Source organism: Chelon labrosus (genome assembly GCF_963514085.1).
Source record: "Chelon labrosus genome assembly, chromosome: 8".
Classification (NCBI taxonomy): Eukaryota; Metazoa; Chordata; class Actinopteri; order Mugiliformes; family Mugilidae; genus Chelon; species Chelon labrosus.
In genome coordinates this window covers 13827380-13852007 of record NC_140358.1, presented here as the reverse complement: position 1 = coordinate 13852007, position 24628 = coordinate 13827380, and the positions used below count along the sequence as shown (strand labels likewise).

At 41.4% G+C, this 24628-nt stretch overlaps 1 protein-coding gene across 1 annotated transcript in view; it reads right to left on the bottom strand.

The window, feature by feature from the left end:
- spock1 (SPARC (osteonectin), cwcv and kazal like domains proteoglycan 1) overlaps window positions 1-24628 on the bottom strand; it is a 104077-nt gene that overhangs the window by 25607 nt on the left and 53842 nt on the right. Inside the window, exons 2-3 of the mRNA XM_084550238.1 lie at window positions 21208-21253; window positions 10862-10942 (exon numbers count right to left, since the gene is read on the bottom strand). Coding sequence (XP_084406364.1) covers window positions 10862-10942; window positions 21208-21253 — 127 coding nt within the window. The remainder of the gene's footprint in view (window positions 1-10861; window positions 10943-21207; window positions 21254-24628) is intronic.

Here is a 24628-nt window from a genome sequence, read left to right as displayed (position 1 = left end):
AATGGGTTGTGTGGGAGCCACAGCTGGTGTCTGATGTGAACTGGAATCTGACCTGATCACACGAGGCGCTGCTGTTTACATACTAGTATGTCAGCGTGAAATCAGCCAGACACTCTGACATGATGCCACTTTATCGCTTCTTCACTCGTGGGAACGCTGAAATCTCTGTAACTCGGGATGTATCTGGAGCTGTCAAAGGATATGAAAGCTTTCTCTATCTTTTAGGTAAAGGCACCAACCATACAGTGGAGATGGTGAAGCACAGATAGCCTCGAGGGAGGAGATTAATTGTACACACCTGTCACAACTGAGCAACACTCTTTTTTTTTTCCCCACATATTCAGATGCAAAAACACATTTACATGCCCGCGTGCCTTCTCATATTCTCCAGTGTGCAAAGAGATGACATGTCAACCTTCCCCCCGATAGCCGTCTGCAGCGCAATGTGTTCCCGCTGCCTGCTGATTTGGGCCTGTCCTCACCTCCATCTATCAGCGCTGGAGGAAACCCATCTTATTTCGGTTAGCGGGAAAAGGGCATTACCAGTGCGAGGAAATGAGAAATGAAGGGGGATGAGGAACAAGTGATAGAGGAAGGGGAAAAAAAGTATTTGATTGTATCTGGTTAACAGAGGATTGGGGGACACTTTAGGATTATGGCGTGGACTCCAATCTCGGACAATTTGGGAATCAGCAACGGACATTCAAATGAATGAGGTAATCAGGCCGCACACTCGCATCCACACAACGTCTTGTGTGGAAGTTCTTTGCAGATAACCTTCTCCTAAACAGCAAAACATGTCGGCTTGTGGCGAAAATAACGCTGCGAATGAGAAGTCATTTTTAGCCGACGTGATGTGAATATTTATGGAATATATAGCGCAGGTGACGAGAGGTGAAAGGATAGGGGAAGAGAAAGGGAGGAGGTGATAAATTTGAAGAGGAGGAGGAGGGAAGAGGAAAGGGCAGAAGAAAGGGGGAAAGAGGAAAGGGGAGGAAAGGTGATAATGGCAGGATGAAGAGGACGAGGCAGGGAACGGGAGCGAGTAAAAGAGTGCTGGGCAAAAGGGGAGTTTTATCCATCTATTTAAAGCTTGAGTGAGCAGCACTGGTGGTTAAACCAGCCAATCAATTGCAATGCAGGAGCACTGCAGCACCCGCTTGCCAACTTTCTTTCACTTCTCCTCAATATGAGTCTCTCATCTGCTTTTATTCCCCTCTCATCTTTCTTATCTTAAGTATGACTTATTCTCATTTGTGCGCGTGTGAGTAAGTCAATAGGCATAAGCAATTTAACCTGACATGCCTCTTTGCATACCAATTAACTCCAAAGTGCCCAGCAAAGCTCCTGTGCACTGACTAAACCACACTTTTGGTTTTAAAATCATATTGATTCATGTAAATGAAGAAGGTCGCCTGGTGCTGATGAGATTTTACCAAATGAACAGGTGGAAGGGATTTGTGCCGGACCGTGTGAGCATGAAGTAAATATTATGATTCTTTGGGGGGGGGGGGAGAACACCGTCACCGTCACGGTATGAAAAGGCGCAACAGTTCTACTCATACACACCACGACTACTAAATCACTGTCACTGGACAGGTAAGAATGAGTGACAATAAGTGCAAAGTCACCAGTCTGTAGGGGTGTGACAAGATGGAAGAGATGGTGGAGCTGAGGGTATCGTGACCATAAGCAAACGGACACCAACATCCTCTGTTTGAACCCAACCTGCTGCACGTTTATTTCCCTGAATGCAAACTTTATTTTGTGGTTTTAAATGATTAAACTCATACATACTGTGTTGCAGTTATATTTCTACTTGCACTGCTGTTAAAGGTCCCATGTGCTCATGTGAGTTGATGAGTGTGTCCCATATCCACAGTTTGTGAATTTCAGCTCAAAATACGACACAGATTGTTCAATCTACCACCCCTGCTTTTAACCCTCTCCCTGCTGCTACCTTTTTAGGAGAAGTGCCTATCCTGCACATGCCATGGATACCCCAGCTGGTAACAGAAACACAGGTCGTCATCAACCATACGGTACATGTTTGAACCAGCCAGCGGCGGCACTTATCCTCTTATGACATCCTATGTAGCTGCGAACCAGAATGGATCATTCAGACCGACATTCAGTCTTATGATTCAGTCATATTTGTTGGATCTCTAAACATATTAGGAGCTAATAAATGTGTTAAAAAAAAAGGTTTGTTCATAATATAAATGAACGTATACCGTATACTAAAATGAATGCTAGAAAGCTAAAGTCGTGGCCTTTTGGTAGTCAAACCTTTCAGAATGTGTTGACATGCCTTGTTGCTGCATGCTTTGAACACTCAGCTCCTGCTGCAAACCCAGCACCAGTCCAGCAACCATCTGGTAAGATCTGCCTTTATATACTGAGGGGGGGATCAATATACTCCTTGGTTGGTAGCTCAGGCTCAGAGGGCATAGCAAGTACATAAAAGAAAATATATTCCCTGCTGAAATCAAATGTTTTGCCGCCCGTTGGCAAGAAAATAAGTTTCATTTGACTGAACATGAAGATCAAAGTCATCTTCTTCAAGCTCATGCCAAAACAATGTACTGTATGCGTCTGTAAGGGATCCATAAGCTACTTTGTCTTAGAAGCCTTTTAGCCATGCTGAGGTTTGGATAAGTCTCTCTGGTGCTTTTAAAACACTTCTCATCAAAATATTGAAATCCAGGCTTTAATAGCATTGCACCTCTGGGTCTTAGACGCTGTTCAAGTCTGGTATTAGCACACGCCCTTAGTGATCCAGTCACACGTAGCCAATATAGAGTACGGGTGTACTGAGGAGGCACCTGATCACTCAGACCACATTTGGAGGTGGTTCATGATCTGTGCCGAATGGATCCACATTCCTTTAGTAGAGTGAACACACAACCTGTTCTGGCCACACTGACAGACTGCCTACTCAGCTGATGTTCACTTGGATAGACATAAGCAGAGTTTTGCCTAATTCATTCATAAAAAAAAGAAGACAACCGCTTTTAAAGGTAAACCAGATCAGAATTAACCAATGAAATGATGGAATAGCTATTTATCCCATCATTAAAGAACGCATTAATTAGTGAAGTGTTCATGTTGACGTATGCAAAGTATTTCCTCAATAATGACAAGAGTCCTTATTTGCCGTTTTTACCAGAGACTTCTTTCTTTCGCTGCTGCAGACAGAGCAGCAGCAACATTACTGTGTTTGTGTACACTTCCACAGGTCGAGTTATAATCTGAGCTTTGTGCAGGTCTCTAAAATAACTGTGTGGTGGAAAAAAAATAATAAATTATGGGTTTTCACTGAGTGAGAGAGACTTCCTATCCCCATGTCAGGGATCCACAACCAACTGCGCTGTTCATGGTTCCAAAACAGCGATAGGTGGCGACCCACCGGAGACAGCAGCTGTTTGCGCAATATTCTGCTGCTCCCTAAAGGAGTTTGTTTGCAAACAGAGTGTAAAACTGTAATCACACCTGTAATGGAGATGAACTCTGGATAACTGTGTTCTGATCACTTTGGATGCATGTTGAGATGCTTCCAGGTCTGACTGGAGCCTTAGCGTTACATTATGTTGTGTGTTATACTGACATCTTCACGCCCTCAATCCACATGCCTCACATATTACCACAATAATATGATACAGCAATAATTTCAAAACTGGATATTTGATTTCTGAATGAAAAATATTGATGACTGGGTCGTTTGTTTCATTTGTGCAGATCCATAAGTCAACTTATCATCTGTCGAGTTTGATCCATTTACTAGTGCAGAAAGTTACAGTGAAGCCAGAAGGTGGTATGACAAGGACGCCAGGTCAGAGTCATTATTCAGAGTAATTGTAGACGGGATGGGCAACCATTCAATAACAGTCAGTAATTGTTATCATTATTTGTTTAGATGAATATCCCAGTGGGATACCTGGGAATTTAAGTGGCTTTGTGATGCACAAGGTCATTTTGATCTGAATCACTGTTAACTTCATTAGAGAGACGGTGCTGCTGTATTTCATATTCATTAATGCGAACGGCAGGTTATTGGCCTCAATGGCAAAGAAACAAAAAAAAAAATATCTCTTTTTCAAAATGTTGCTGATGATCCAACCCTGAACGTATCCTCTCAATATTTAACCGCATTTGCAGAAAAGCACATAATAGTCGTGGCTATAAGCATTTTTTAAAACTCAGTGCTCCTTCGGAGACAATAAAAGAGGATAGAAAAGGGATGAATAGGATTGAAAATAAAACACTTTCCTGTGTCCTCTAATACTGGATGAAAGCCAGAATAAAGCACAATGATTGGATAATAAAGATAGAGCTCTATAATAGAGGCCACATTGCCATCAAGCCCTGTCAGAAGGTACATGGTGACCTAAAATAAATGGCTGCTGAGGTGGACATGGGTCAACGGGGTGCTTTAGTAACCTGTGTGAATGGGTGTGTGCGCGCCCGTATCCACACCCTGCTCCATTGTTCTCCCCCCAACTACTTTTTTTTTCTAATAGCAGATAAACAAGTCTGAAATTAAATAAACAACAGCTCCAACAACCGCTCCCCAAGGACACATTCGTATCTGTTATTAGAAAAATGAGCATCACTTTCAGGCTTTGATAAACTAATTAAAAAGGTGTTTCTTCTCTTTTACCTGGGGGGCCTAGAGAGAAACAACAGGAAACGGAGTGAGACAAAGCTAAAAGACAAACAGATCAGGAGGAGATTAAAATCTCTTTCTCTCTCTGCTTTGTGAACAATCCTCGGGGTCTGACTGTTTGTCCTGAGAGAGGCACTAGAGCCGGGGATGTCAGAGAGGAATGATGGAGGGATGAAAGAGCGGAGAGGGCCTCTGGGAGGACGCGGTGATAGATCAGATTCACCATCCAGAAAATTAATTATTGAAAACACGGGCAAATCGTATTATTGTGGATGTAGCTGAGGAATGGAGAAGATAAACAGGCTGTTCCATTTTGAATGTCAGAGAAGAAACCACAGTGGCTTATGGGAGAAAAAATATCTGGAGAGAGAGAGACAGAGAGAGAAAGAGAGAGAGAGAGGCTATTGACTATTGCTTACAAGCTGAATATTCATCATAGCCACACAACCATCATACACACAACCGCAGGTGCACGCTCACACTTTATTGTGAGAATATCTGTGAGAGGATGCTTTGTGATGCCATTGCTGCCAGCGAAGCAATTTTAAAAAGGACACTATGAAAGCAAATAATCAAACAGTCTTTGAAGCCAGCTTCAAAGCGAAGTAGCAAAGATGCATTTAAGGACAACATGCCTACCAGAGACATTAATTTCAGGTGGTTGGTAATTGTCACGGTCAAAACAAAGCTGGTTTACAACCAGAATTATCACCATGAAGAACGGGGAGAGAGCAGATGCATAAAAAATGTGCATAAAATTGCCATTTAGAGTGTGAGAACAATGGTTCATGCAGAAACTAAAAACAAGACAAACGCTTAAACAAGCTCCGGATAACCGCCACTTAAACCAGGTTGTAATGTCCTCACTGTGACTAACAGGTCTGTGTCTGTTGTATACAGAAGATTTCACTTCAAAACATATTGCCACAGGCTTACTTAAACTTCTAAAGTAATACTGTGGACAACGCAAACTAGAGTTGTGACGATCGTGAACGAACCGAATCTTTTTGATGGCTCTTCAAAATGAATGATGGGAACTGAGACGCAGTTGCGAGCTGTTCTTTTTTTTTTTAATTTTTGAACTTAGCTGCCTCCTTAGCAACTGAGCTGGGTTCCATTCTTGGTTGGCCGGATTTCCCTCACGATAAATATAGTATTTGTCTAGAATCAACATTCCAGAGTAATACAAAGTCAAGTTGCCCACCAAAAGAATATATTTTGGATGATTCTGATCCAAATCTTACCCTGTAATTCCTCCCAGTAATTAATTTCCAGATTACCCCCAGGTTGGCATTTTGAAAATATATAAATATTACAATGAGCCAGTCTTTTAAATCACTCTTTGAAGGAACGGATTCACAAGATCCGGCTCCCTGTTAGGAGCTGCAAATCCCATCTCTAACACAAACTCCAGAGCAAACTCCTTAAGCTTTGGACACATTTTGCTCTGTAATAATTTAAAGACTTTATATTTCAGCAATACTGAAGGTGTTTTCAGGCTGGAAGCAGAGGTCAGTTGTGTCTTCTTTATTTTTTTTAGAATTATAAAAGGATTCAATACACATATCCGTGAAGAGACTGTCCTTGGGATCAATAAGGCCACCCAGAGGAAATTCGTTCCAATTTTCCTTTACTTTGCCATCGTCCAACCTCGTTTATCCAGTTTGCATTCTGAAGGAAAACACATTAAGAATCCACAGCCATCGAAGGCTAATGCGCAAAAAGTTAAAGTTTTCTAAATCGTATCAAACTTAAAGTACAGCTGAGGCTGGTGATCAATGAATGACTTACAGTAATACATCTAATAGTTGTTGAGGCATTTCCCTACAACCCACATATGTGAACCTCGTGGAAACGCCACAGTAATAGTCAGGGAAATCAAATGTGTTGAATTCATACTCATTCATTCATTCATTCATCTTCTATACCCGCTTATTCCTGTTAAGGGTTGCGGGGATCTGCTGGAGCCTATCCCAGCTGTCATCGGGTGAGAGGCGGGGTACACCCTGGACAGGTCGCCAGTCCATCGCAGGGCCAACACAGAAAGACAGACAACCATTCACATTCACATGCACACCTACGGCCAATTTAGAATCACCAGTTAACCTAATGAGCATGTCTTTGGACGGTGGGAGGAAGCCGGAGTACCCGGAGAGTGAATTCATACTCTGAGGAGCAAAAACATTTGTACCAATCTGTTGGATAGTTGTTGAGATACTACAGTATGAAACGTGTTGTAGAAGAAACAGACCAACATCGCCATCTCTAAAGCCACAGAGCAAATCTCATTTCATTGTGCATCGCTATCCTGTTGGTCATTTTGTAAAAGACTAAATGTTTGTGACTCACATGTTAATGATTCATATGTTGTATTTAGCCAGCAGCGGCACAAAGGCTTTTCTTATATTCACTCAGGATTTTTACCTCTATTTTAGCAATTTCATAAAGCATTTTTTTCCATAGGCTTGTACAAAAACATATAAAAAAGATCACTTAATGGGCTTAACTATGAGTTAATGCCAGACAAGACGTTCATGTCAGCTCAACCTCTATCACCTTCACGAGAGGTCACAGCGAAAGACCACAAGCTTGACTTACACAACGATTCTTTGCCTCATTGACACACTGTGAGCTCTTTTTTTTTTCCTCCTGTACACACACACATGCGGACAGATCTGACCTCTTGCCTCGCCCTCAAGTGTCAGAGATAATTAAATGTTTTTGCGCTGTCCTAGGCTGTGGCATTCATTAATCTAAAGTGTTCGCTCTCTGTGCAAGCACAGAGTAGATCAGTGCTGAATTTCTCCTCCATCTACTCCGACGTTGTCATGAACCAAGTTTCACCATTTTCACCAGTTAACATATCATTTTGTGTAAATTATATTATCTTTTAATAAAAATCATCCAGTACTGTGACTATGCTGTAGCAAGAAGACAAAGCCTGGGCGAACGCTTTATGCCCACAGGAAGATTATTGCGACTCAAACCGCGAAGCAAACCACGGAACAGTTGAGGTATTGAGATTATTTGTATCACAAAATCACAAATTTTGCTCCATTTAAAGGGGATAAGAGTGATGCACATGAGGAAACGACACAAGTGGCACACTTCCACTTCCACCTGAGCTGCTAAGATTTCTGGGTTTCACAACTTACTGCCATTGTTCACTCTGCCTAGGAACAAAGGCGCTGCCAGGCGAAAGTAGGTTTCATTTTCCATCTTTGAATTTCGGTTTCTTTGAGAGAGAGCACAGAATGTTCTCTGCAAACTAAAAGATTCATAGCGCTAAAGCTTTGTAACTGACACAGGTTTCATCATCAAGAAGACTTAAAAAAAAAAAAACAAGAGTACCTGCAAATAACTACAAATAACCAGACGTTCACCTCAGTTCTGTTCAAATATCTGACTGAAGTACGTGAATATGTACTGAATATTTATCCAGGTGTTCTCTTTCTCAACAGCAGAATATGGCTTGTAGGTCTTTCTGAGCTTTTGATCATTGACACTGGATTATTGTACGTTGCCAGGTTGTTCATCTCACATTAAATCAAATCAAAACATGAGTCACGGGTGTTGTAATTAGCCATCAAACAGAACAAGATGCGCCGTTGCCGACGACATCAGTCACATTTCAATTTGCATTTTGATTTGCCAAATGGTTCCCAATTTAGTTTTCTATTTGCCAACACAATGTGGATCTTTGTAGTGGCAGAACTAATCTTCTGTGGAAGTGTAATGAGCGTTCTCGTTGGGTCTCAATTCAGTATGTTCCTCGTGCATATGCTCTTGAGATGAAAAACTCAGCTCTGCCAAACACTGTGGGTTTGCCTTGGTGGGTGGACACGAGAGCACTTGTTGTATCTGGAAACGTATCAGCCTTGTGTTTTCCATTAGAACTGCTAACAGAATAAAAGAAGAATACAAGTAAAGACTAATTAATCTATTTTGTAATAGCTATTCACAAGCTGTTTTGAGCGTGACTGAATCCTTTACTCTTTACGTGTTTTAGTAAAGGCCCTATTTACTTTGTTTTTTTAAAGTACTTGCTACTACATAGACTGTATAAAAGAAAGGGAACTGTTTTCATGCCTCCGGTTTATTCTGGGAGCAATGCCATATTTGGACAAGAGGATGGAGGAGTGACGCGTGGATCTGAATGAGATTCTGAGGACACTATGTACGCTACTAAATTGTCAATCACAAGGTATCCACAGCCAAAAACATATCCTCCTCGATTGTTTTACTCTAAATGGGACCATAATTCACAGAATAAACATCATGCAGTATTGCATCGTAAACTACCATTTGATACCACAAAAGGGTGATTTTGTCAAACAGATCTACAAGGTTTACCCCTTGTTGGCCTTCAGAGTCAAGTCAACTTCCCATGTTCCTATGTTGGGAAAAACATTAAAAATAATCTAAAGGTAACGTGGAGGTGAGACAGCTCCCGTGTTGTCGGCCGTGCTAAAATCGGCACACATCGGAAAAATTTGCTTTGTGTGGTTATTTTCTCTGCCACACCCACACTTAATCAGAAGTTAGAAGGCAAACCAAGGCCAACTTTAGAGCTCGCATTAGCATTCATCCTGGGGAATCTGACTGCAAGTGACCAGTTGCATAAAGTACTTGTATGAACGCACCTAGGACACATTGAATGATCTGATCTCGGACCACATTTGGGTCTGGGCCGCATTTCACTGCATTCTTTTAGTCGTGTGAATACACCAGAAGGGTGCTCTTGCGTTAGCGGAGTTTTGCCTCATTCATTCAGAAAAAAAACAAACAAACACACAACCACTGTTATAAAGGTTTGCCTTTTAAAGGCACCAGAAGCGATGTCTGTTTTTTGGGTAGTTTGGGTAGTATAGAAAAACATAGTGGCATTAAAGTTGTGAGCAAGTAGACGGATATGGAGCTTTAAGTTAAATATCTGTCTTTATTTGCTTTCATTACTGGAGACTTTTCTGTGTCTCCTTCAAACAGCACACGCTTTCAGGGTTCTGAGCTTTGTCTCTAAAATAAATAGCACCAGGACGATGTATAAATAAATAATAACTTAACACGTGCTTTCAGTGAGAGACAGAAAGAGGGAGAAAGTCTCTACTCTTTTTTTCTAATAAGTAGTAACCAAGGACCCGCTTTATTTTAGATAATAAAGAAGAAAGTCCTTCACGTCATTGGCTCACACTTCTTTCTTCTTCATTCCAAACACTGAATCAATTAATAAAGTTGTATACTGAAGGATTGTCCAGTTTTATGTTTCTCTGCATTGTTAATTTATTAAAAGAAATGTTGATGAAAAAATAAAAATAGGGCATGATTCAGAATGGAAAAATATTTGAATGCTCAGAAAAAAAAAGCATGTCACAAGCACATCGAGGCATCAGCTAAAACTCGTGTTTATCCTGGGCCACTTTCTAAATGTCAGGTTACATGGTGTCGTGTACAAACAGACAAACACTTTGATACCGAAGCTAACCCGTGAAATAACTCCATGTTAGTGAGGAATCTGGCTTTGATCACTCTGTGTGAATTAGTCACGATCTATCTGGTTGAGACGACAAGCTGTGAGCCTGGTTATCTCTCTCCTCCACACTGACATCTCATCTCTGCTCACGATCTGAAACCGGGCCGTGGAAGTAATTTTACTAAACACTGGTGTTTTATACCCACTGTTTCATAGGAACCGAGACTGTTCTAGAAAATTAGTCTTTCAAAGCATGTATAAGCCATGAAATCTGATAATAAATAATGATCTAATGTAAATGGCCTTGCTTTTATATAGCGCTTTTCTACCTATTGGTACTCAAAGCGCTTTACAGTCACAGACACATCTACCCATTCGCTCACACAAGCACTCACACATTCACACACCAGTGCCACGGACACTTCGGCATGTGGCACATTCTGGGGATCAAACCGCCACCACTCTGGTTCATGGACAACCCACTCTACCTACTGAGCCACAGCCACTGGATCTTTCTATTACGAAACAAGTCGATGAAAAACTGAGATCCTTGTAGTCCAACAGCCCACAGTTGTTAGAACAGTCAAATCATCTTTAACAACAAGAACAGGATCATTTCAGTGTCAGCCAACTTTGGGCTGACTGTACCTCTTCCAGAAACAGGAAACAGCAATCAATAGAGAAAAAAAAGGATTCCCTACACTGATGACTGTACTTAAACTCACCATCCTGTGCTGCCTTCTTGGCTGAGCCGGGGTGAGCTTTAGTTCCTGGGTCTCCATATCTGCCAGGTTCGGCCACTCGCTCTGAAAGAAAAATAATAAAAGACAAACACATAATAAAGAATTGCTCATACATCAAAAACAGTAGATCAGCATATCATGATATATTGTTTTTTGTGTTGGAAGGATACATCAACACCCTAACACTGTCTGTCCATTGAGTTTAGCTTATCATTATCAGAGTTGGTGACCTGGACGACTAGAAACTTTAAAGCTGAGTAATCAATGCATTCATCTGAGCTCAGTGGATGGACACCAGGAACAACCTCCATTTGGTTTGTTATTTTTAGATTCATGGATTTGTGTGGATTAAAAAAAAAAAAAACATGTTAATGCCACTTTTAAACTTGAGGCTTATTATGTTTCTCCAAAACGTTTGACTATAACACCTACCAACCTGCGTTTTTCACTCCCTAAAGCTTGGCTTGTACTCCCACAACGGAGCTACGAAAAGCCTAGGAAAGTGGCCAACACTGTTGTAAACACTGCAAAGTTGTAAATCACTGCAATGCAGAAACAGACGTCCGAGTAGATAGTTTGAACAGAATTGTCTGTGCTTGTCCGGCCACTGAGTGATGTGGACGAGGCAATGCGTAAAGCTGACATGAACTGCATCACTGCGAGGTGTGGTTAAATGTAAAGGTGCGAGTTAGGCTACCGCGCAGGCTATGGCTAAGATCTGACGCAGAACTATAAATACAGATCAACTTGTGATCGAGTGATTTTTCCTTAAGGCCTTTTAATCACAAGAAGTGATGTTTAAAATCCAGAAGCGGTGGTGGTGCTGCACAGAAAAATGCACATTATTTGTCTCGACTGAAAGTTATAAACATTACAACGTCACACATGCGGTGCGGCATAACATCCCACATGAAAGGAAGCCAGTCGCAGCAGGGCCTCAGGGAGGAAGCAGTCAAACGCTGAGGTACAGGGAGTTTGTCATGTCTTTCTGTAGGCTGCAACATTAACACCCTGAGATGATTAACTCCCTGAACTCATCCATCTCCTGCAGTTAGTCGGAGCGAGGCTTTTGAGTGAGGATTGACCGTGGACTGGCTATAATGGCCAGAAAAAAAGTGTGTGTGAGGCAAAAGTTAGGGTAACTTTTGTCAATAGGCCCTCTGTTCATTATTCTTCCACTTTTTCCATACGCTCCTTTTTATTCTCCTCATTATGGGGCGACTTTCTTATCTCTGAGTTATCCTCTCTACAGGCAATCTCTCTTGTAGGCAATCTGATTTGCTCGCTAGCAACGGCTGTCTGCTCACATCCTCTGAAGTTTGTTTATCCTAATTTGCAGTGATCATCGGGGGACTCTATTGGTTCCTGGGCACACAGAGCGGAATCAAAATGCACACATCCAGCCTTCCCTCTCTCCATGTGATCTACTGTTGAGTGCATGTCCCCTTGAAAACAGCTTGTTCAGCACCATTCACACACTGCAGTCCATTGATTCACAATTTTACTGTGCTTTTGGTTTGTTGTTGGTTTTGGCTCAGCCTCGGTAAACTGTAGGTGCAAGGCAGTGATAGCTCACTTTACCCCGTGACACACCATGGTCCTCTCTGTCAACATTCGCCCTTTCTTTATCACCATTTTCCTTTCTTTTCTTTCAGCCAGTATCCCGTCTTCCATTGCATTCCTTCGTTTCAAACCTGGGTGCACAGACTTTTCACTGCTGCCTTGCTGATATGAATAGCTTTATCTGTTCATTAAATTAACAATACCCTTGGTGTGACTGTGTGCATTTTCTTGCATCTCAGCAGGGCTCCAGGTATCATTGATTACAACCTCTGCGTGTCTGACTGCTTAATTTACGGTGCGCGCCTGAAATCACTGTAGCATGCACGCGTGCGTTTCAGCTGATAATCCCATTTATGTGCTGAGGCTCGACAATGTGAGAGCTCACCCCTCTGAAAGAGCGAGATAAGGGCTGAGCCGAGGGTCGTGGATATTGAGTCACTTTTTATGATGTGGCCAACAAGCCATTAAAATCAGAGCGGTAAACAACTGTCTAAAGAACACCCCGAGAGCGAGCTACCAACCCTTAGCACATTACGCCGAAATGAGATATTTGTTCTTGCTCCAGCTTACACTCCATTTCATACAGAGACCTGTGGTGCTCACAGTTGTTTGTTTTCCTATCTGCCTCTTTTCTTATCAGTTTCCCCTCTTTCTAGTTCTTTTAGCTCCTGCAGGCTCAGATCAAAGACAGTTTTATGAGAATGTATTAAGAGGCAGTGACAAAGTTGGGAGCGATTAGCGATGGACCGATGAGAAATGGGAGCAGACAGACAGCATATCTTCAGAGAGACAAGCGGCTTGAGTCGGAGAAAGAGCTGATGAAATACATAACGACGACGAACACTCTGCTGGGAAAACACAATGTCATGTCTAATCAGGCTGATTGGCAATTTGGAAGCTCCAGATTTTCAGGGCATTGTTTGCCGCTGGCACCGCCAAACCAGGGTGCTTCCCAAATGAGTTTGATTTCCGCAGCCAAAACGGTTCCCCTAGCAACCATTTACTCATTAATCTAATTAGGACAGAGAAGAATAGTAAACACCTGAAAATCGTGAACTTATTCACAATGGATTGCTTCTCTCTGCCGTTGTCTGTATTGTGTCTGTTGGTTGTGTGTTGGTGCCAGCTTGACTCTCCTGCGCTCCTCTGGACTGGCTGTGATAAATGGGGCACTGACTGGCATTTGTAATCCTCCCTTTGACTCCCCTCTCTGGATAATGCATTGGAATCACAAGCTCACAAATCTGTTGGGCATGCCCATATACAAGAAGCCAGATTCAAATAGGCAGAATACTGATTCTAACATTGGTCTTTCTGACAGCACAACTGTTATCGGCTGCCAAGGACTCTTCCTCCTCTCTTGTCTCTCTGCTCGAGCTTGAAAGCCTGTTCAGTGCAACTCTCCAAGCATCGCGGATGGGACTGAGCAGAAATTATTGCACATGTGAAAAGTAATAAATATAATTTCAGAGTTTGACTTTGGGAGACAGTTCAGCTGAACCGGAGGACATCGGGGATTTAGTTGGATGGATGCTGAACTCCAGGCAGCAATGGAGACGAGCCATGCAAGAAGAGGAGCGTGTTTAAAGATGGCCGGAGAATATAGAGGTGGTTGTTACTGCGGTTCAGTTAAAGGAGTAAAAACTGTAAGTGACAGAATGTGTGATCCACCCTCTATTGTGGCGGGTAGCCAACAATAGAGTTCAGTTGGCGTACGTGAGTGCGAGAGATTGCTTGACAGCAGGTATTTCTGCCTCCTTGTAAATGGGAAGAGGAAAAGTAACTGTCAGGATACGGCGGATGTTGTAATGACTACTAGGCAGTCACTCTCACTCCAGATTGCCGCAGTCAGTAACAGGTGGGTGGACAGTGAAAGCAATAACCAAAGTGTCTCTATGCTTTTCAGGGATTTGTTCCACTGTGAGTTTAATGTCATGTGTCTTCTCTGGAAAGAAAAAGACTTCCCCTGTTAAAAATAAAAAATAAAAAATGCACCACACCTCTGCCAACAATTTTATTTATTTCTTTCTTGCCAAAAAAAAAAAAATTAAGTATCTTAGCGAGGTGGTCTACTTCTCACGTCCCCACAGACATACGCTTCTTCCTTTGGAAAAACTGACTTGACAATTTTAAACATAGATCTGAGGAATGTGAGATTCTCTGGTCTCCGCTCTAGCATTTTCTCGATAGAAGCCCTGGCCTTCTCTTGGGACGGTAAGATCAGTCTTCCGATAATGATCTGCGTCATGCCTTATAAATTAAACTAATTTCAAAAGTCTTAAATAAATATCCAAACCGGAAGAAACATGAATGAGAAAACAAACTCACTTCTAAACAACCTATTTCTTACATGTCTTACATTTCACTCATGTGTACATTAAAGTTATTCCATTAGTGCAGTGACATCTTTAAATCCCGTCTTTAAAACTATAGGGGTGGCCTTGCCAGATAAGTTCCTGATTATTAAACTAGTAAGTGTCAAGTAAATCTGTCAGTATTTTGCAGTGTGTGGGAGTTTTAAATGTGTTGTTCTTGTATTGTGTGTTACATCAACCAGCAGTGCCTGGTTTCTCAGAGCTGAAGAAGCCCTCCACAACTAGAAGTGTGGAATAAGACACGGAGACACCTATGAAACATTTCTGATGCCCCAGGTAAGGAAAAAACAAAACGAAACAACTCGGGGCTTTCCTTTGCAATACATGTCATCATCTTTGGACTTTTGCACTGTTAGCCAGACAAAACAAGACATTTTAAAGCATCAGGCAGGAACATTTTCTGTTTGCGGTCAGAACTTTCATCAAAGCCATCAAGTCTCAACACCATCCTAATTAATAATAAAAATAACTTCTAGAGGCAGCCTTAGTTGAAAGCTGAAAAAAGTTGGTAATTGTCCAAATGTGTTTTCATGACATTAGCTTCAGGAGGTGTATTAGTGCTGGGTCAGTTCTGGCACACTATGAAAGCACGGAGCCCAGACATGAGCACAGCAGATGTCTGTGTAATCCACCTACGGGGCGAGCAGGGCTGTCTGGGACCCAGGCCAGTGTCACCCACACAACTTCATCTCCTTGGAGAGCTGCAGACCTCAGCACATGAAGCACAACATGTACGGAGGCCTAACAGGTTAACCATCCGTGACTGGTAACAGGCAGGTCAATGAACTGTCGCCATGGAAACGCGCTCGCCAGGCACCGTGGAGGATGCTCCAATCTGTACATGGAGGGCGGGAAACGAGGAGGGTTGTGACATTTAAATGTTTCTGGAAATCTCTCAGCAAGAGGTTTTCAGCAGACTAATTAAAACACAGATTTTGCAACTTTTAATATCACGCTCGCTGCGTTTTGACCAAATGAACAGCTTTTGTAATGCAACTTAATATTTGCGTTTCGTTTGATAGTTTCATGAAGTTTTTGACATCATTAATCAATTTGTAATTAGACTATATAATTTATTCATGTTTCTTCTGAAATTGCATTTATAATAATATTTATTTCACACTAGAAAATTGACTAAAGGCCGCCACAGACATTTGTAGCTCTGAATCAAGTCAGAGTGTGCACTGCCCAACAGGAAAAGGTCATTACGGAGTTGCCGAGACACTGTCGAACAGAACTTTATGAAAAAAAAATTTCAAGCAATGCATTAGTGGAGCTGGAAGGGAAAGCATATTGATGAGTGTAATAAAGATTTCCTGCAAGGTAAAAGGAGCTGATAGAATACAAGAGAGAAGTGATTACATGCACGTATGGGAAACGTGATAATAACAACCATGCATCTTAACATGTTAATCAAATATGCACAAACAATTATTTCTTGCAGGCTCAGTGTGTTGTTTTTTATTCTGCATTGACGTCACTGTGGTATGTCGACTCACAGTCACCCATTGTTCATCGTTATGCAATTTGCATCTGATGAACTCAATACGTCAGAAATAATAATAACAATAATGATAGGCTCTGGAGAAACGATGAACTGATACCCGAGCTTAGGAAGGGGAGGGGTGGTCGGAAAAAAGATTGGCTTCGAAGTATGAAGACGAACAAGTGATCCCAAAGAAAAACAAGGCTTATGTTTAAGGAAAAAAGACGGAAAGAAAAATAGTCAAGTGGATTTATATTTATATTTTGTTGAGGAGCAGCAGATTGTGTTGGCTTAGTAACTTGCCTGCCAGGAAAAAGGGAGAATTTAACTTCCACAGGGTTTTTGTGACAATTTCAGTCTCTCAAGAGCAATTTACTTGCAAGCTTTTGCTTTTTCAACGCAGAAATGTGCGTTTATAGATTGATACCAAACCCATTATATGACAAAGGCGCTGGTTTACGCACTTACGCAATTACCTTCATTATTAGAACAGCCTCTACACTTTCTGCAAGCAAACAAAGTGGAGGAGCATCTTCGAGAGGTAAATACTTCATCTTCAATGCGATCAAAAGTGGCATATTACATCTTTTTTAAACTTACAAGCTCCATCATTCCACCAAGTACATTATCCAAATGAAAAGAGTGTCAGATGATGATATTGTGTCGCTTGTCAAATCGGGTTCGGGTCAGACATCAAACAAAAGCAACACGCACTGAAAACTGGAAGATCAAACTAAACGTTAGTTTGTCTTGTCTGGTTGTGAAATGATCTTGGGCTGGCATCCTAAAGAGACGTCCTCTCCACACAGAGCAAACATGATAGCGCTGGTTATTTCGACAGCTTATGTGAACTCAATGCCAGCTGATTAAGAACCTCATAGGTTTGACTCAGATATGTTCTGAAGTGAGCATCCTCCTGGCTCTTGAGAGTACTGAGAGGAGAGCTGGGCATGTGTTAAGAGTTTGCAAAAAGAGACCAGAGCAGACAAATAACACTGTTGGATAAATTTATATTAGTGTGCATGTTCTGTAAAGCTTCTGTTGATTAAAAAAAAAAACATCAGTGCTTTGAGTGTAATCAGAGGCTGTTCGACATCCCGGAGTTAGCCGACCATGGTGCCTCAATGGGAGCTGTAGTGCGTCAAATAAAATTAAATCAAACTTGGTTTCAAATTGTTAGATTATCTGTAAGCAGATGTGTTTATTATAATTATACTGCTCATTTTATTTGTCTGTCCTAATAAAATGTTGTTGGATGCCAGCTGCTCTGTGTTCCTGTATTAATAATCGCATTAAATGTCTTGTATTAGCTAAGATACTTAAATGTCTTGCTTTGCATGTGCACAGGTATAATCAGGATTACCTTAAATTTGATATGCATGTATGAGGCTGACAGAATAAATACTGTTTACAGTCCCAGAAAAGTCATAAATATTCACAAAACACCAGAAAGGATCATCATACTAATACTGTTCAGAAAGAAAAGACAGAAAACAACTACTTAAAATTTTTTGAGCGTACAGTATTTTCAGGCGTGTCTTGAACTGATCATAGCCTAGAATGCCCAAACCTTTTTTTTTTCTTTGTTTTCTTGAGATAACCAATATTTTATCCTAATAATAAGTGTATGGAAAGCTTGAAATAAGCGCCTGGTTTATCCCTCAACACTGCGGTCATGACTTTTGAGAAGGATCTATAATTGCACACTAAGTGAAGGCATAAATGTGTAGTTTTGTTCGTTGTTGGGCTCATGTGCCACACGGAAAAAGGGGGAAATAATAAGGCATAACACACTAAAACATGAGCAAAGGTTTAGGTCAAAGTTTGTGTTGAGTTATCATGAGATCTCGGGATGACCGCATTAAAAAAAAATATGTATTGGAAACCATGTGGAACTGATTCAGAAGTCTTCTGATCATTTTGGATTCGAATACATGTTGACCTCAGCTCTCCAAATGTCTACAGACGAACCGCTGGACCTCATTAAGTCTCAAGAAGTCTGGAAAACAGATTTACCATCGGTGGATGTGATCGCTCAGCATCAACAACAAGCCATTTGTGATCCTGCTGATTTCATTCATTAGATGCTCCTGAGGTGAGCATTAATAGCAGAGCAGAACAGCGATTCATCAGGGGACTGGATTTTCCTCCATCAACCTTCCTCACTGCTGATTAGTCTCCAAGGGCGACCTGCGACTCATTAGTCAAACTGAAATCAGCAGGTAGGCGATTGATGCCAGTTTGCTTTCAGCTATATTGACCTCCTCAAGTGCTGTGGTCAATCTGACCACACGCACGCATCGGATTACATAACATTTAATCACGCTGCATGCTTCTGGTTCTTATCCAACTAAAACTAAAAGCAGAGCGCAATTTTGCCAACTCAAATTTTGAGGTTTGAGCAAAAATGTCCCTCTGTAGTACTTTTAAAGATTAAGCCTGAGTCATGTTTGTTTATGAAAAGCAACACTTTCCCAAACTTTACAGTAGATGACTCATCTTCAACATCCCGTCATGCTGATTCACACTAGAGCCAAAAAGCTGAAGTTAACAGTTAGGAGTGGGTGACAAAGGGGTCAACCGTAGAGTCAATCCAGGCACATGATACCAGCAAATGTTGTCAGATCGATCCCTATTACTTAGTCGCTGCTTAATAGTTTTGCTGTCGCTTGCTCACAAGCTGTGAGCCTTGTACGGGAGTGACTGCAAAGTGCGTTTTGATTGGATCAGGCTCTGCAGCAGGGGAGCCGCGCTGCAGCAGAACTGGCACGGCAAACAGAGGATGGAGAAAAATGTTTCCGAGCTCTGTGTAGTGGAATTTAATGGGCACAAAACCGGATGGAATGATTCTGTGTAAACGCACGGATAACACATTCTCCCCGTCCCTATGGGCTGTCAAAATATGACAGAGAGTCACACGAACTGAGCGCAGAGTGTGATGTGAGCAGTTTAGAGGCTGAGGTAGCAAGAAACACTTTCATTAACAATTTGAGTCAAGCTGGAGCAAACGTGTCGAAACGTGGACGATTTCGCATCACTCTGCTTTCTGCTGTGAAGTCGTAAAGACAGATCTTTGTTGTCTGCCGCCGCTAATAAAGGAAAGCTACGGATTATTTCCACTTGGGTTTTTATTTCTGTTGCTCCGGCGCCATCTGTTTTGATGATTAGACAGCATTCACCAAAATAATTGCTGAGGTCTCGCTCTGAAAATAGTTTAAAAAGCAATTCATTTACAATGTTTTCTGCCCTGTTGGACATGTTTCGACAGATGCGGCTGGACAAATTACTGCACATACAAAAATAAAGTTGTAATCGTGAGGAAAGAGCGTCTTCCTGTTTTAGTGTGTAGGCAGAACAACAAAGTTCTTACGACGTCGCACATGAAGCACCCTGCTTTTGGTGTCTGGCCTAATTCAGTGAAATATACTGTAAATAAAAGGTGTACAGTTGTAAGTCTGACCCTCTGATCCTAAAGGAAATCAAACCAATGCTTCCATATATAGAGAGTGGTGTGACATAAAGCTCTGCAGTAGCTTTGGCTGGTACGTAATTTTTTCAGCATCTAAATCTGGCCATTCTCCTCATGGATCTCGGCCTAGAGATGATTCGCCCGTATCATCTAATGTATTTACTCCCGGGTTATGAGAATAGAACTCTGCTTACCTTTTGTTTTTTAGTCATCTCTGAGAAACTACTGAGCAACACCAGAATGTGATGCACTGAGGCGAGGCTGTTCTCATTAGGCTCGGCATCCGCGAGGAGCTGGCCCAGATAAACCTGCTCAGCAAGTCTTTCCCTGAAGAGTTACAGTTACTGTGCTAGATATGCAAAAGCAAGCCAGCACGGAACAGAACAAACTCGGCGGGAGGAAAAATTTAAAGTCGGGGTGCGCTGTTCAGAGAACTGCAGTCCAATTAACCTCCCCCTCCCCAATCTGTGTGCGTGGTTTTCGGCAGGCGTGCGCGTGTGTGAGACCGCGGGACGCAGAGTGTGAATGAGAGCCAGCTTGTGTTGGCAATAATTGAGTTTAGCCAAGAGTTACTGGGGTCTAAGAGCATTACACACTTGAGTGTGATTGATAAAGTAGAATTGGCATTAGTGTTATAGTGAGTCTATAAGTGGCACGTATGGTGAGAAAGTAGCAGCATTTGTACACACACGCACGCAAAGTTGTGTCATTAAAGAATCATCTTATGATTTTCTGATTTTCTAAATAACATTTCATACATTTAATATTCTGCTTAGGCCTATGCATGATTTACTCCCTTTAAAAGAGATGGCTGCATTTCCACATGTAATGTTTAATGTTATATTCTTGCTAGAGTTTGTTTCTTCTTTTATTTTTGTCTTAATTTTTAATAGAAAATGCAGCAGCATCCTCTTTGCTTCTCAGTGCATATATATTTGCACAAAAAACTGAATTTCAACTAAATGAAAAACATTTCAGGCCACGCGCACGACATTATCACGCCACGAGGCAACCGAGACGGTGTCCTTCACCAGCTGCATTGTGAGTCTCCCCTGTCATTTTAAATGCCGTTTTGCATGTGAATGAGAGCGCAGCGCTCAGCAAAACCGAGAGAAAATGTTTCCGGCGGTAGCACATGCTTTCGAAAACGGACACTAACAACTTGAAAGGAACAACAACTGTGAAAAAAAAAATGACCTTTAAAGCCTTTATCCTGCGGTGATGATGGTCACATTAGCCTCTGCGTGTGAAGTACTTTTCTCCAGCTAAGAAAAAATTGCTCTCTTGAATTAATTGAGGGTGTAGAAATCACAGGTCACGGGGAGCGCAATATCTGCTTCATATTTCTTGACGAATATAAACATTTCTATAAGTTGTGCATGTAATTTGTGTCAGAGCTCTGCTGTTAATACTGAGAACAAGCAGCACAACTTACCTTGGTCGAGAGACTTGGCAGGGGCCCAACTTTTGAAGTAGTCGTCCTGAGTGCAAACACAACACAAGAAAGTGGGTTATGATAAAATAACCATGCAGAGAAGATCACTGGAATATTTTGTAGACCAGGGAGAGAACAACCCGAATACTGAAGCAAACATCCTTAGAAATCCTGTCCTCATTCTCCCCTACTTTTTGTTCTTTCATACTTGGTAAAAAATGGATGACTGCAGTAGAAAGGAAAAGGACGTCGAAAGTTGGAGGCTTGTTTTGATGTTATGAAACAGAGCACAAATATAAAGAGAAACTTGCAGGAGACACACGGGGGAGGGTGTCTCAGGCTCTAAAGAGGAACTGAACTAGGACGTAAACATTTAATGTCAAGGTCAACGTAGACCTTAAAAAACGGAAAGCAGCTCCGTGGTTGCTATCGAAGGAAGTGGATGAGCTGGGTTGTGTTGCCTTCTAGTAGCTTTTGTTCCCATAACAATATGGAAAGAGCACAGATTCTTCTCATTATTCAGAAAATCTATAGTCACAGACAAAGCTTCATCAGTCAAGAATATTGAGGCAAAACAACTGGGCTAAACTCAGCAGAGAAGAGATTTGGATTTGTTAAACCAAATACTGTTTGATTCAGTTGCTCCATGCAGAATCAATTCCCAGTCACATCTTCTCTTGGGTAGAGCAATTAAACAAACATAAAAAATAAATATTAAAAAAAAAAACATAGATGATATATACACTGTTGTATAGAAAGCAGCTGAAAAGTGCATTTCAGCAGACCACTCTGTTGTGAAAACAAGTTGTCAATCAGCGGATCTGAAAGGTGTAGAAGACTGAACCCTAACCCTAAAATGAATTTGAATGAAAACATGTTATGTAAGAGAAAAAAACACAACTCCTCCAAAAAGAGTTTGCTTTCTTTATTATGATGGCTTTTATGTCACTAAGATTAAACTTGGATCCTACTTTACTAGCCCCATCCCTATTATTGTTAAGGACTGATAAGAAGGCGAGGGATGTGAACTTTGTTGATCTTTCACCATTTATGAAATGTTTATACTGTGCTACCAAATCCAAGATGGGTGACGTTTAAAGTGCCACCGGATTTGACAGATTTTTAAAATGCTGTCTGTTTACAAGATTAGCTACGCATTGACGAACGTGCAGGGGTGGTGTCTGCAGCTATGCAGGCATTACCCAGAGTGAACCATATGTGCGTCAGCAGGCAGTGAGCCCGTGTCGGTGACTCTATATGAACCAGGAAGAGAAAACCTGCTGGGTCTGACAGCAGGATATTTATCTGCTTTATCACTGAATAAATGAGAGAGACGGAGACAGAGAGAAAGAGACTAAATTAAGCAGATTATGGAACAATCAAGAGAAAATGAACAGATGACCCTCTCATCCAGCCCCTGTTCTATAAGTGACGCCTGCCAACACAAAAGTTTGAAATGACGAGATGAAACCTAGTTAGAGTCTCATTAGCCCTTTATGTCTACCTCACCTACTCTGTTCCTATTATAAAGTCTAATGATGTGTTATGTCTGTGACATTCTGCTGGACTCTAATTAAAGCATATATTATGTTTCTAAATATATGTATGTATATATATATATATATATATATGTGTGTGTGTGTGTGTGTGTGTGTGTGTGTGATTATATATGTGATTATGTGCTTTAAACTTTAAAATCAGCCTGTTCTGACCATATATAAAAGATTGATGCAACCACAGTGATGTTAACCATTGGTATGTTGATTTGGGCATGGCCATCTTATTCTATATATTTACTTTGAGCATATTTGGATGAGAGGGAGGTGCTGGAGGGGAGCAAAGGGTGGATCTGACTGAGAACTTGAAATGATGAAATGAAATGATAATCATAATGACCCGTGGATTAAATGTATTGACTTATGACAGAGATTGATGAATTTGGAACTGGAGTCTCTTTTGGGGCCAGATATATATATATATTTTTTTGCCAGCATCAGTGACAATCACTAGCGTGGCACTTTAAGCCACTTTCACCTTGGATTCACTTGTCAGACCCCATGGCTACACCTAACTTCTCTATACATGAGGATTCTGTTCAGACAAATCATTTTCAGACTGTATGTGTAACTGGAAACCAAACAGGAAATACTTCACAGGCATTATTTACTATTTTTGCCAAGGCAGGTCTTCTGTACTCGGTTTGATTTGGGCTAAATCTCAGGTCCAGAATGATGAGAAAGCCAAAAAGCCTACAATTATTGACACTGTATAGATATTAAACCTGTTTACAATGGGGCTTGCTCCTGTTTTAAACTTACCACAGCACAGCACCAAAGTTTTTATTTATCACAGTTTGCTGTGGATGACTTTTTTATTGGCCATGACAGAGCCCTGAGCTCAACCCTGTCCAACTTCTCTGGGAAAAACAAGCAGACAGGCCTTAACAACCAAGCATCTGGTTTCGTGGCTAAACGGGAACAATCCAGAAAGTTTATCTTGCTTTGGGAAGATTATAACGCTTGAATGACTGCAGACTGTTGGCCATGTTGTCTCAGGGCAAAATAATACATTTTCCCATTAGTATGACGTTAACGTTGTGTGGTGAAGGTCCTCTTCATCACTTGACTAAGAACATAGCTGATTACACAACAGCACTCAATTTAACCAAATGGCATGTAATGAACAAGCAGACGCAAAGCTGAAAGTTTAAATGTATTTTATTGTGTGTTTTCTTGCTGGGGCCTCTCAGCTGCTACTGTGAAGAGAAATGCATAGTAAGGCTTGTGTAGTGTTCAAGGGAATAATTGTATGTTAGCAAATCTGGTGGAATGTTTCTTACCTTTGCTGTCTCCTCAGGTGTTCAGCCTAAAAGAGGCCGCCGGAGGTCTGAACACTTTCTTAAAGGTCCCGGGACAGACCATTGTGATAATTGGAGAGGGGGGGACAGCAAATGCTTGCCAACTGTAAGGGTCTGTTATGGTGAATGTTAGTTGAGTAAGAGGCTTTGAGATGTGTACTCGTAGAGGTATTTGGGGGAAATATATATTTGTTTACTTGTGTTATTTTACCCAATATTGTATGGGGGATCTGGGGAGGGGCTCACCTGCTCAGTGGTAGGGCTCGAGTCATAATTAATGGCAGCCTATAAAAGGGAGCCCGTGCACACAGACAGGGGGTGTGTGTATGATTGGCAGGGCTGTGACCCAGACCTCAGGCCACAGAAGGGGCTTAATTTTCTTTTGTAATGTTTTCTTTTTAAGTCTTTTTGTTTTGTCATGCATTCTTTTGGGTGAAATAAACGTTTGGTTGGTTTGCACCTCATCTCGGACTCGAGTTTTCCTGTTTTCATCCAACCGCTACCGGGCCATCCTAACACGTTGTCAGACTAGTTCATAAGGATAATTATTTTCATTTCATTATG